At 43.2% G+C, this 14629-nt stretch overlaps 1 protein-coding gene across 1 annotated transcript in view; it reads right to left on the reverse strand.

Annotated features, from left to right (window-relative positions):
* LOC121873723 (hypoxia-inducible factor 1-alpha-like) overlaps window positions 1–14629 on the reverse strand; it is a 75044-nt gene that overhangs the window by 8113 nt on the left and 52302 nt on the right. Inside the window, exon 3 of the mRNA XM_042377426.1 lies at window positions 6845–7002. Coding sequence (XP_042233360.1) covers window positions 6845–7002 — 158 coding nt within the window. The remainder of the gene's footprint in view (window positions 1–6844; window positions 7003–14629) is intronic.

Genomic DNA, 14629 nt, shown 5'->3' on the forward strand with positions numbered 1-14629 from the left:
TGTACTCAGCCCTAAGACAAGACAAACAAACGTGGACGGCGGTGTTTGCTATCCTCCCGTGTACCGTCTCCCCTGTGTACCGCTCCCCTGTATACGCTCCCATGTGTACCGCTCCCCTGTATACGCGCCCCTTTGTACCGCTCCCCCGTGTACCCCTCCCCCATGTACCGCTCCCCCGTGTACCGCTCCCTCCCCCCGTGTACCCTCCATAGCTGTTGGTTTTACTGAGGTATATAGCGTAATGAGTCAGCCCACAGCACTACATATAAGGTTAACGACTGTGTAGGAGCAACACACACACACACACACACACACACACACACACACACACACACACACACACACACACACACACACACACACACACACACACACACACACACACACGTGACCACATACTAACTACTCCCAACCCGGATGTAATACTGTCTTCCACCCATCTTAGTTAAGGAGGTATAATGAGCCTCCCTTGTTATCTACTTCTCCTCCTCTTCCTATTTCTCCTACTCCTCCTTCTACTCCTCCTCCTTCTCCTGCTACTCCTACTCCCCTTCCTCCTACAACTCCTCCTTCTCTTATTCCTCCTGCTTCCCTCCTCCTACTCCTCCTCCTCCTCCTACTACTCCTCCTTCTCCTCTTCCCCCTCCTCCTCCTACTCCTCTTCCTCCTACTACTCCTCCTTCTCCCATTACTCCTCTTCCTCCTACTCCTCTAGTCTTCTCTCATGTTAACCAGCTATCATGTTCCTCCTCTGTTCCCTATTCTCTCCCCCGACATGAAAGGAACAGATCATGTGGTCATTAGCCAACCCCAGGCTTATTTCCCTTGAGTAAATACCCTAATGCTATCTGAGAGGGAGGGGGGGGTTAGGTTAGGTTAGGTTAAGTTAGGTTAGGTTAGGTTGTATTAGGTTGAGTTAGGTTAAGTTAGCTTAGGTTGGATTATGCTATGTCAGGTTAGGTTAATCTCTCTCTCTCTCTCTCTCTCTCTCTCTCTCTCTCTCTCTCTCTCTCTCTCTCTCTCTCTCTCTCTCTCCATTGTCCACATGTCTTATCTCTTCATCATCACTTCATGCAATCCACTTATGCCAGTCACTCCGAATGTCCCTCCAACACCACCTACCTGAACACTGTCTCAATTGGTGTGTGGTGGCCAAATATGTGTGTTAATCAGTCATGCACCAGGTATTTCCAACAGTGGCCGTAGGGAGGGAGGGAGGGAGCTGGAGGGACACCATCCTTACACAGTTTCCTCCACCCCCCCCACTCACACACCCCAACTCACCAAGGTCTTACACAATAATGTCATTCACCATATTATAAATTGGAGTTTTATTCTCTATCACTATGAGTCAATACACGTCAATGCTCATAATTATATAGTGAAGTCTTCTACTACCAATCTATCAAAAATTACTGGCAATACATATGGACAACACAGCCTGGTGATTGGCCGCCGCGCTTATATTAGTGACTGACAGGATAAAGAGCGTCTTGTGATTGGTCCAAAGCAATCCGTGTCCTTGGCAGGGCTGCGGATTTAGACTTATCCTATTTCGCTTTCTGTCCTGTCATAACACGTCAACAAATACAGTGAGTCAGCCGTTCCTCCTAATCCCCGGGTGAAATTTAGCGTACAGGAATGATAACAGATGAATGGATGTACATGTATAAAATATTTGCAGTATATACGAGCAGTAGTGCCAGTGGGAGGCGGACTAACGCCAGAAGCTCGTAAGTGAGTATTAAAGATCACGTCTGTTTACCTTATGCAAACACCTTCAAATTACGTCTAAAAATATCATTAAAGATATCTAGAGATTCTACTTTCACACGACTTATTTCTATTTCCATCTGAGGTGTAAGAAACCTGTCTATTAAATGCACAAACTCGAGTATAATTCTGATGTTATATTTGTACTACCTTCAGTCTTCAGCTACAAGGAACAGTCATAGTGTGAGCCTCTGAGTCACTATACAGGTGTGTCGGCAATACCTATACACTATAGTTGCTAAATAAGTTTTTGTTTATCTTTTAATTTTTCGACTTTTTGTGAACTTAATGGACAAGTGTATCTCAGACGCTATAAGGTACTGATAAACGGTCTTCACTGTCAGGTTAATGGGATCAAACTCCGGGTTGATAAAATAGATTGGTTTGGTTAGGTTACTGTGGTTCACGATCAGGGTTCGCTAAAAAAAAATCAGGGAGAAGCATAAATGAAAGAAGAACCATGGTGACCGTAGATTTGAGAATAGTCAAAGAGAGACTTTTTACAATGAACTGTACATCTTGAGTTATGTTGCATGGTACAGTACCCACAGATGGCACCTGGTGGTGTGGTGCACGACTTAAAACGTCACTCAACCAATAACAAGACCAAGAGCCTCACATGTGTTATAGCCACCACACAGTATCATAGATCACATACGGAACACCCAAGCGCTCAGTAAAATGTAGTAAAGCTTTCTGAACACCCAAGCGCTCAGTAAAATGTACTAAAGCTTTCTATGTGCCAGATCTTGTGCTGTAAAAGCTTCTTCTTCTTCTGCACACATCCACTGAGGCCATACACAAGAGAAGACTGGCTTATATATATGATTCATTTGGGTGCCATAAAGGCCTTCAATAATGTCCTACAATATCTGGTTCATAAGCTTAGCAATTCCGGTATTACTGGAGAAACACAACAGTGAATTTCATACTTTTTTTTAACGCAACGTAAATGGTTTCTGGTCCACCCGGGTTGTGTAGTATTGGGTGTAGCGTTCTGCAGGGGAGTGCGTTAGGACCGAAACTCTTCGTTATAGACATACTGTACATTACGTTACGGACGACAATAAGCGATCTTATATAAATGAGAAGGACCTAAACGTGGTAGTTGACAATACAATGAATGTAAAAGCATAAGGCCTCCATACATACATACATACATACATACATACATACATACATACATACAGTACATACACCAATACGAGATATACCACACACCACGTCCATCACCACCTTATTACCCTGAAGAGTTCCATCACCCACCCATCTACACGGTAATAAAGGCGCATACAACTGGTTCTGGGTCACTTGCCTATCATCTCCTTCACAATCAGTCACCCGCCCCACGACAACTTGGGGGGCGGTGGCCAGTTACTGCATAGCGGGGACGACATTTTTGCAGCGAGTTTTAATTGTTGTTTTAATGTCTCGTTGGATCCTCTCGACACATCTCTAGGGTCTTCCCCCACCACTACCAACCATCTCTCCACCACTACCACCCATCTCCCCACCACTACCCACCCCCAACCATCCACACCCACTCACCCCAACCACAACCCACAATCAACCATCAAGCCACCACTACCACCCGCCTCAATTTAAATTCAATTTCCTTTTTTTTTCTAGCTGGGAAGAGTTGGGTTAAACGACGTCAGGTTAGGTCATCCAGCTTAGCTTCGGTTAACTTGAATTTCGTTAGGTTAGGTTAGGTTAGGTTAGGTTAGGTTAGGTTAGGTTAGGTTAGGGCAATTCCAAGGCCATGTGTGCACAGGCAAGGAGGACAATGGGCAACATACGCGCACAGTTGTTCACTGACATATATCTATACTAACTCATAAGAATACTGTGCACTATACATATGGATACAAAACAAATATAACGCGCGCACACGATACTCACCAACACGTTAACATTTACACTACTGTTGGGGAAATTATGAAAATAAACACACAATTACACAAACTATCTCTCGTTCTCCCTGTCTCTATATCTCTCACACACAATACATACCCCCTTGCACGCAGTCTTTCTTTCTTTCTTTCTTTCTTTCTTTCTTTATCTCTCTCTCACGGTACATTCCTCCCGCCAGCTTACATAATGAGCGGTGGCCGGCTGTACTCGCCCACCACCAAGCAGGTCGACCATCACCCGCAAAAACCCGTGTTTCTAGATCCACCTACCTGGCTCTGCCGTGGGCGGGGCTATATTTAGACCAGCCCACCACACAAGGCCACTCACTCACACACATACACACCGACTTCTTTAATTCTTTTTCTTGTAGGACATGTAGTAATGCTACACACGGCCGGCTGGAACATGTAGTCCTTACCATAGTATAATACAAAACTATAAAGACGACAATAATAATAATAATAATAATAATAATAATAATAATAATAATAATAATAATAATAATACATCAATGCTATAAGGCTATAATACTATTATTATTATTATTATCATTATTATTATTATTATTATTATTATTATTATTATTATTATTATTATTATTATTATAGAAAAGTATATATACACCAAAATGATCCAGGTAATTTGGGTTGGTGAGCGAACTCCTCTCCGTGCCCCAAGTGTGAGTTTGTTTACATGCGTTATTAAGGTGTGCAGAGGACACCACAGATAACGGAGGAACAGTGCTGGGCTGGTCAGTGATCCGGGCAGAACCATCACCGCCTGCAGCACACACTGGTCCCCTAACAACAAAAGACTTAACAAGAGCTGAGCAACTTGCATCGTCCACAACAAAGGATGCCGCTAGGGTCTGCCTTGCATGACAACATCAACAATGCTCTATACACAAGAAGTGCGGTGGATAGAGCATGGTCCCACGCCACTACACACGTGACTACTAACAAACTGACGCCACTACACACGTGACTACCAACAAACTGACGTCACAAAACACACAAATGGTCCTCCCACTTGGCTCCTCGTGACCAACTGGCAATACCCGGAAGGAAGAGGGGAGGGGGGGGAAGGAACAAGTGTGAAAAGCAGGAAGAAATAAAGAGAGAGAGATAGATAAGAAGTATGAAGGATGAGAAAGAAGAGAATAAAGAGGTTGGTGAAGGATGTCAGAGGTGAGGTGAGGTGGGGTTGGGTTAGGGTGAGGTTGGGTATGCTGGGGTGGGGTTGGCGTGGGTTGTTAGGCTGGCTATATAGGGTAGACCACAATCACTCATGCCTCCTCCTCATCACTAGTCCATCATCACCATACACTTTTGTCAACAAGGCCCTTTAGCTCTTTTAGCCTACGTGCAAATACTCCGCTAAGATACCAGGATGTGCTCCCCCACCCACGTAACAATACCCTCTACACACACGTTAGGAGAGACTGAGGGATATTGGAAACAAGATATATCCCTAAGACCTGACGGTGAGCTAAGGGCAGTGTAGATACAACAGATTGCATAGTAAGTCCTCTCGCTCTCTCTCTCTTACTGTCTCTCTCTTGTACAATTTCTCCCCGTTACAACATATCTCTCTCTCTCTCTCTCTCTCTCTCTCTCTCTCTCTCTCTCTCTCTCTCTCTCTCTCTTATACAATATCTCTTTCTCTTATACACATTCTTTCTCTCTGTCTCTCTCGTACAGTATCTCTCTTTCTTACATCACATTTCTCTCTATCTTCTCTGTCTTACACCCTATTTCTTTGTCTCTCTCCTATACAATTTCTCTCACTTTTACACACTCTCTTTCACACACACTCTCTCAATCCTGTATTCCCCAAAACAACAACCACTGGCCAAACCTGTGTCGACTTGATCACGCCAACAGAATACTCAATAGGGAAATTCCTCATACCAAAAATGGGTTAACTACACCCGACAACCATGATTGTTTGTCATGGTTGTTTGCCCCAACCTAAATCCTCATAAGGGTCGTAAGTTAATATATTTTCACCCATCTCATAACTGGTGATTTCAGGATGTGTTTATGTTAATTCACTAAAGCTACGACACAAAGGTAGATTCTTAAAAGGTTCTTAAGTCAATTAACTTTTTGTTTGACAGGTGATGAAAGAAATGAACCTGACTGGCATATTTAGGTAATGAGAGAGAGAGGATGTGATGGTTGTAGTACTGGTGGTGGTAGGGGGGGGTGGTAGTAGTGGGGCGGGTAACGGTGGTAGTAGTGATGGTGTCAGACATTAGAGTAGTGTTAGTAGTGGTGGCAGACAAGGGGTTGGGGGGCAGATGTAGGGGGTAGTTGGTGTGAGGATGGCAGGTATGGGGAGGAACACGAAGACCAAGCACCTTCCTTCCCTCACCTCCTCCCCACCCACTACCCCCATCTTGCCACTCCCTTTCACCTTCCCCCCCTCCCTTCACCTCCTCTCACTCGCCTATTACACCACCTGTCTTTATAATGATCACTGGCCCCAAACTCTGAAAGATTCTCAGTTAGATCACTCCCCCTTCCTCTCCCTCCCTCTCTCTCCCTCCTCCTGCCCCTCCCCTCTCTCTCCTCCTCCTGCCCCCTCCCTCCTCCCTCCTAACACCTCACGCTAGAAAATTCTTGGGTGAAACATGGAATCTGTTTATGCCAGTGTCCAGTCTTGCGTGGTAGCATTAAATGAGGTAGAGTGGATGTGTTCTCAGACCTAAGGAGAATATTTGAGATAAGAAGTTCTGGGAATAGGTAGGAAGACGACCAAGAGCCTCTCTACACCAGGACTTGTGTACATGGACTCCTGTGTGTGTGTGTGTGTGTGTGTGTGTGTGTGTGTGTGTGTGTGTGTGTGTGTGTGTGTGTACAAGTCAGTGTTACACAAATTTCAATATAAAAGAGCGCCACTACAGGAAGGAAGTGGACGATCCTTCGCCTGGGAGTATCTTTGCAAGATGGCGGAGAAGATCGTCAGGCGCTGTAATTCTCGTGTTGGCGGTACTTTTATTGTATGAGTGAATGAATCATAGAGTGAGTGAAGCTTAACAATACAACTGTAATACATAACTTGAGAGAGAGAGAGAGAGAGAGAGAGAGAGAGAGAGAGAGAGAGAGAGAGAGAGAGAGAGAGAGAGAGAGAGAGAGAGAGAGAGAGAACGTACCTGGGGGATGCCGAGGAAGGCGACGATGTTGTCAGAGGTATAGACAATGTCGCCGTCAGTAGAGAGGACGAGGAGGAAGCCGTCCAGAGCCTTGAGCAGGAGACAATCCCACTCCACATCCAGCTTAGACTTGCCTCCCTCAGTCGTCTTGGTGAACTCTGGACAATAACACAATAACACTACATTAGTTTGAGCATCTTTAGGATTCTTATATAACATTAGTGACAGTCTCCCTGTTACTGTCCATCTGTCACTTTCCTTGTATACCATGTCACTGCCACCCTCTTACTGTTTTTGTATACCATTTCACTTTCCTTGTATACCATGGTACTGTCCTTGCATACCATGTCACTGTCCTTGTATACCCTCTGTCACTGACTTTGTATAACATGTCACTGTCTTTGTATACCCTCTGTCACTGTCTTTGTATAACATGTCACTGTCCTTGTATACTCTGTCACTGTCTTTGTATAACATGTCACTGTCTTTGTATACCCTCTGTCACTGTCCTTGTACACCCTTTGTCACTGTCCTTGTATACTCTGTCACTGTCTTTGTATAACATGTCACTGTCTTTGTATACCCTCTGTCACTGTCCTTGTACACCCTTTGTCACTGTCCTTATATACCATGTCACCGTCCTTGTGTCTCCTCTCTGTCATTGTCCTCATGCTACTCTCCTGATGTTCCAAGTGTCAGTGTCAGGTCAGTACACACACGTCCAACTCTGTTATTCTTCCTCACCTTGGCACACACACACACACACACACACACACACACACACACACACACACACACACACACACACACACACACACACACACACACACACACACACACACACACACACACACACACACACACACGTACATCACAAATTAATAAATCACCATAATATATCAATGGACCGAATGAAATATCAATACCTGTATTATACAAAAATACTCAATTATATAAGTGTGTGTGTGTGTAAAATAATAATAATAAACGGTTTATTAATAGAGTTGCAGCCGGTGGCTGAAAATATACAAACTTACATTTGATTTAGACATAATGATATAATATACATTGAATACATTTACAGGGCTGTACAGTACATAAATCAGGAGTTGTTTATTATTTTAACAATAGATGGGATGGTGCTATTCTTATATAAGAACATAAGAACATAACAATGGAGGAAACTGCAGCGGGCCTATTGGCCCATACTGGGCAGTCCCGTTTACACCCAACCCCTATTGCTCATATAAGTATCCAACCTATGTTTGAAGCTATTCAGCGTATTCGAGTTAATGATGATATTTGGTAAATTGTTCCATTCATCCACTACTCTGTTTCCAAACCAGTGTTTACCTATTTCACGCCTAAATCTAAATTTTTCTAATTTAAAACCATTGTTACGAGTTCGCTCCTGGTTGGATAGTTTGAGTACCTTTGTAATGTCCCCTTTGTTTAGCCCTGCCTTCCACTTATACACCTCTATCAGGTCGCCCCTCGCTCTACGTTTCTCGAGGGAGTGCAAATTAAGATGCTTTAACTTGTCTCTATACTCAAGGTTCCTAATGCCCGGGATTGGTCTTGTCATTCTCCTCTGAATTCTTTCCAAGGATTCTATATCCATTCTGTAATACGGTGACCAGAACTGAACTGCGTAATCCAGGTGTGGTCTCACAAGAGCAAGATACAGTTTTAGGATGACCTCGCTAGTCTTGTAACTAACACTCCTTTGTATGGACCCAAGTACTTTATTGGCCTTGTTACGAGCAAAAACACATTGTTTACTTGGCTTAAGGTTCCTACTTATCATTACTCCTAAATCTCTCTCGCAGTCGGATTTCTCTATGGCATCGTTATTCATCTGGTATCTGGTTTCCCTGTTTACATCTCCTATACTGAGTACTTTACATTCGTCCACGTTGAATTTCATCTGCCATTTTTCAGACCATTCGAAAAATTTTTTTAGATCTTCCTGTAGTTTTGCGGAGTCCTCGTCAGATTTAATAACACGTCCTATTTTACTGTCATCAGCAAATTTGCTTATGTTGCTGTCTATGCCGATATCTATGTCGTTTATGTATATAATAAATAATAATGGTCCAAGTACTGAGCCTTGGGGAACTCCACTTGTGACGTTGCTCCAATGGGACTTAGTGCCATTAATGCTCACTCGCTGTTTCCTGTCCTGTAACCACCCCCTAATCCATTTAAGGATATTACCTTTGATGCCATGTACTTCTACCTTTCTAATTAGTCTTTCGTGGGGGAATCTGTCTAAGGCTTTGCTAAAGTCGAGATATACCACATCATAATTGTGCCCCTCGTCCACCGATTCGAAAACTGATGAAAATAATGTTAATAGATTAGTTAGACATGAACGTCCGCTTGTGAAGCCATGCTGGGAATCATTGATCAATCGGTGCTTCTCCAGGTGATTTCGAATAGAGTTTGAAATGATTGCTTCCAGTAATTTGCCTACTATTGATGTTAGACTGAATGGGCGGTAGTTAGAGGATAGTGATCTATCCCCCTTCTTGAAAATCGGTATTACATTCGCTATCCTCCAGGATTCTGGTACTACACCTGTTTTTAAGGACATGTTAAACAACTTTGCTAAGGGCATACTAAGCTCTTCCTTACATTCCTTTAATACTCTGGCAAATATCTCATCGGGACCAGGTGACTTATTAGGCTTTAGTTTGTCTATTTGCTTACTAACATCATTACTAGTCACTACTATCTCGCTTAATTTGTTTTCTTCACTATCTCTGAATAGAGTCGGTGCCCTGGGTATCATGTTTAAATTTTCGGTGGTGAAAATTGTTGAAAAATATTTATTCAAATTATTGCTCATTTCTCTGTCGTTATCAGTGAGCTCGCCGGTATCTGACCGTATTGGTCCAATTTTTTCTCGTGTTTTAGTTTGATACATTTGGTAGAATCCTTTGGGGTTTGTCTTCGCCTCCCTTGCTATCCTTACCTCATTATTCCTCTTGGCTTTCCTTATCTCGGTTTTAACCCTACTCGCCAATACCCTATAATAATCCCGGAGGTAAATTTCGCCACGATTTATTCTTCAACCTATAGCCTTCCTTTGGCCAATGATCTTTAAATAATTATTTATCCACTTAGGGTCATTGTTGTCTGATCTGAGTTTTTTGTATGGTATGTTCTGCCTTTGTGCATTAAGTAACTCATTATTTAAATTGTCGTGGAACTCGGCAATCTCAGATCTCGCTATTAGGTCGGTGTCATCCGTCAGGTTCACGGCCAAGCGCGACACCCCCTCTCTCAGCTGCCTCTTTAAACTGTCAAAGTTTGCCCTTCTGAAATCTGGTACTTCAGTGGAATTTTCCTTACGTCTGCCCTGAAAATCTAACTGGAATCTAATTTCTTTGTGATCGCTGTTTGCAAGTTCGTTCCCTACCTCGACATTGCTAATGAGGTTTTTTCTGTTTGACAGAACTAATTCGAGTATATTATTACCCCAGGTGGGTTCGGTTATATGTTGACTTAGAAAACAGTCCTGGATCGTCTCGCGAAAATCCTCTGATTCTGAGTTACCTGTAAGGTCAGTCCAATCTATTTGGCCAAGGTTAAAGTCGCCTACTATACAGACTTTGTTGTGTATGGAAGCCCTGCACATTTCAACCCAGATAAGTCGCTCATTAACTCTATCAAGATTGGGAGGTCTATATATTACACCTGTGATTAATTTTTCCCTACCGTTGATTAATTCTATCCAAATTGTTTCTGTATTCAGCTCAGTTTTTATTTCCTTATTTATTTCACACTTCAGATTATCCCTAACATAGATTGCTACTCCGCCTCCTTTCCTGGTCTGCCTATCCGTATGGAACAGTTTGTAACCCGCAATTTGGTATTCGCCCGGTAACTCACGTGAGTCTAGGTTGATCCATGTTTCAGTGAATGCTATTATATCGATTTTTTCGGTACATACCAAGGCCCTAATATCATTTATTTTGTTTCTCATACTTCTACTGTTCGCGTAGTATACATTTAAGTTAGTCGTGTTCTGAGTCCTCCCCTTACCGCGTTTAGTTTTAAACTCCCTGTCTAATTTAGTTTTGTCATCATTCCTAACACTATTTCCCTGTAATTTTTCACTTTGTTTACCCGCTCCCATTGCATTCTCCTCCACCCCCGTGCTCATATGTTCTCCTAGCAGTTTAAAGACTTCGATATCTTTTGAACTGCCCTCTCGAGAGCCCCAGCCAGGGTTGCTACTCCATCCCTAGCAGGTGCACCCCATCCCTAGCATAAAGGCTGAATTTTGTTGTAGTGGCGGACTGCGCGAGTTGGGTGGGGGGCTGCAGGTGGCAGGAGGTGGCGATGACGAGGGTGGTGCAGTAGTCCACTGCTAAACCTTTCCAGTGCTTGGTGGTGGAGGTCACTGAGGGATGGCATTTCCAGGGTGGAGAGAGCGTTGGTGTAGCCGGAGTATTCTCCGCCGAGCATGATTCTGCAGGCCCTTTTCTGTACCTTCTCTAGCTGACGTTGTTGGGTGGAGTGAGAGAAGACGACCAGGCTGGTGACGCATACGTTAGTTTGGGGAGAATAAAGGCGTTGTAGATGGTCCTCAGCTCTGGCGTGAGTGTCCCAAGTGACCTAAGTCGTCGTAGCATGTAGAGACGGTACGTGGCTGCCTTGACTGCGTTATTTACATGGGCCTTCCAGTCAAGTGTGCGTGCGTGTGTGTGTGTGTGTGTGTGTGTGTGTGTGTGTGTGTGTGTGTGTGTGTGTGTGTGTGTGTGTGTGTGTGTTTGTGTGTTTGTTTGTTTGTGTGTGTGTGCACGTACGAATCGGTGTTACACAAACATCAACAGAAACATACCCCGACAAATATCTCGGGGTTGTCATGTCTGGCAACGAGCCAGCCACACCTGGTCTAGGAACACAGTGCTAACCAACACCCTCCCGTAAGAATCATTTTCCCTCACTAACCACTAACAATTGTAGACCTTAACTCCCCCAGACGTGTGACCCAGAGTGGAGGAGGCAAGGAAGGCGGCGGCAGGGTAAGTATGTCTCCCAGGGTATTAACCTTAGCTCAGGGTCCCAGACACTCTCACGATGATAACTGTCCTCATAACTGTGTATGTGTGTCAGGAGGGTTAAAAATACACATGAACGTCTCTAACTCCAAGAACTGGTCGTATTTAAACAGAAACAGTCACCTAAAACAGCACCTATAATATATTAGACCGGCACTGTACCCCTAAGTTCATTTATTCACAACGATAAAAAAAAAAATTGTGAGAAAGTTTCAAGTTTCCGCCACAAGTTCTTACACATTCCTACGCTAATTTCTTCCTTCTGCCGAGCCTCTGAAGACAGCTCACCTTGTCAATGATCTCATTCGTGTTGTTCACTTGTAAATATACTGTTCCAATTCCACCTAACCTAACCTAACCTAACCTAACCTAACCTAACCTAACCTAATTGTTACATTTCTATCGTAACTTAACTGCGATCTAACCTTGTCTTTTAGGATAGAATTTCTAAACTACGAAGCTTAAAAGATTCAGATTTATGCCAAAGCTTAAAAGATCCACTTGGGTACATTCTTTCACTTCCAGCTTGAGGGAAAATTAAATGTAGGAGGAATCTTTGAACCAAAACATCTTTGGGTCGCTGCCACTTGGATGCTTCAGTGAGAAAATTTACCTTACGAAGCTCTAAGGTTTTAAAAGGGACAAAGGCGGGCGGGCGGGCGGCTACAGCAACACTTACCTCCACCACTTATATCTGTTGTTCTGACTATGAAATAATAAAGTTGGGAGAGAAATCTGACAGCAGGTGGACAGATGAGGAAGTGGAGGAGACAGTGAGGTAGGGGGAAACAAGGCTCTCAATAGTGATGATTTTTATAACAATAACATCAGTGATAATAAAAAAAAAGTAATAAATAAAACTGGCTCTGATGTGGACCTGTATACCTGTCCCACGGTTTTATTAGACAGTGATACCAGACCGTGAGACAGACAACAAAAATAAACAATACCAGACCGTGAGACAAAACAACAACAAATAAACAATACCAGACCGTGAGACATAACAAGTAAACAATACCAGACCGTTAGACTGACAACAAATAAACAATACCAGACCGTTAGACAAACACAACAAATAAACAATACCAGACCGTGAGACAAAACAACAACAAATAAACAATACCAGACCGTGAGACAGACAACAACAAGTAAACAATACCAGAGTCATCCTCGTCACTATAAAAGGGGACAACAGCGGGGAGATCAAAGGGTGGGTAGTGGAGGGAGGGAGGGAAGGAGAAGGTGGAGCCACGGTCCTCCTCCTCCTCCGGTAGCAACCTTGGCAACTGGAGAGCTACACCCACTCACACCCCCTGTACACCCGTCTGACTACACCTACACCCCCTTTACACCCTTTTGACTACACCTGCACCCCCTGTATAACCGTCTGACTACACCTACGAGTACACTCTAGTATGCCTACCACACACTACACCCACACCCCTGCATACCCATCATACTCACCACGCACTACACCCACACACCCACCACACCCACACACCCACCACCCATACACCCACACACCCACCACCCATACACCCACACTACACCCCCACGTCACTGCTCCCCCTGATCATGTAATCATAACCACGTGAGTTTATCTTTGTGCCAAGCGAGTATCTAAAAATTTTTCTCTTGGGGAAGTCTCCAGCACGCCTGACTTAACTTGGCTCTCGCTATACATCATTCTATTTGTGGCGAGCAACTGCTGCCCTGTGACTCATCCCTACTTAGAGGTATGTGACTAACAGGACCTATAAAATATACCACGTGGATATAAACAAATATTAACTGCACCGGTATTGGTACTGAACCTAAGTATAGTACAATATTTTTATTTCAGAATATAATAAAAATAATAATAATAATAATAATAATAATAATAATAATAATAATAATAATAATAATAATAATAATGATACTAATAATAATAATAATAATAATAATAATATACCGCGTAATAAGCTGAACAAACATGAAACCAAAATACCTTTACGATATCTTAATTAGGATCACCTGTACACCCCCACCACCTTATTTCACCAATAGATTAACCATCATAAAGGTAATCTTCAGGTGATCCATACATTAACCAGACACACTAACCTATTCAAGATGATGCGATAAATTCCTTTCCCTACACCTGTCCATAACTAATTCGTATGGGAATAATATCATAACTACGACTTCTTGGTAGTACACATCCACACTACATACCGTACGATGGACAGTAAAAAAGACGCTTTAATTAAAAGTATCCAAACCTGTCCACACCTGTACACACCTGGATGGTATAAAAATATTTCACTTAAGACCTCTTTAACAGTTACTCCTAAGACACAGGTGGATAGTAGAGCCAAGAGGAACATCCACATGATATACGATGGATAAAGATTCGTTGGATCATAATATACAGTAAAGGTCCATCATAACTTGACACTTTCCGAGAATCGTTCAAGGGGTGACTCCAGCCGTGTTCCTCAGTAATACGTGGAGGCAACCTGGCCAGCACCACACCATAAACTAGTACACCAGCGATAACACAAGACTCCACAAGTGTGACTAAGTAGCTGGTGTAGTACAAGTCTTCTCTACTGGTGACTGTTGTTGTTGGCTACGGACATGTTCAGAGAGCACCACCTTGACCAACATGTAGACGGAGTTTGTGTCTCTATCACCTGGTACTGAAACAGGATAAACTACACAGTGAACC

This window comes from Homarus americanus, unplaced genomic scaffold, assembly GCF_018991925.1.
Source record: "Homarus americanus isolate GMGI-L3 unplaced genomic scaffold, GMGI_Hamer_2.0 scaffold42433, whole genome shotgun sequence".
Classification (NCBI taxonomy): domain Eukaryota; kingdom Metazoa; phylum Arthropoda; class Malacostraca; order Decapoda; family Nephropidae; genus Homarus; species Homarus americanus.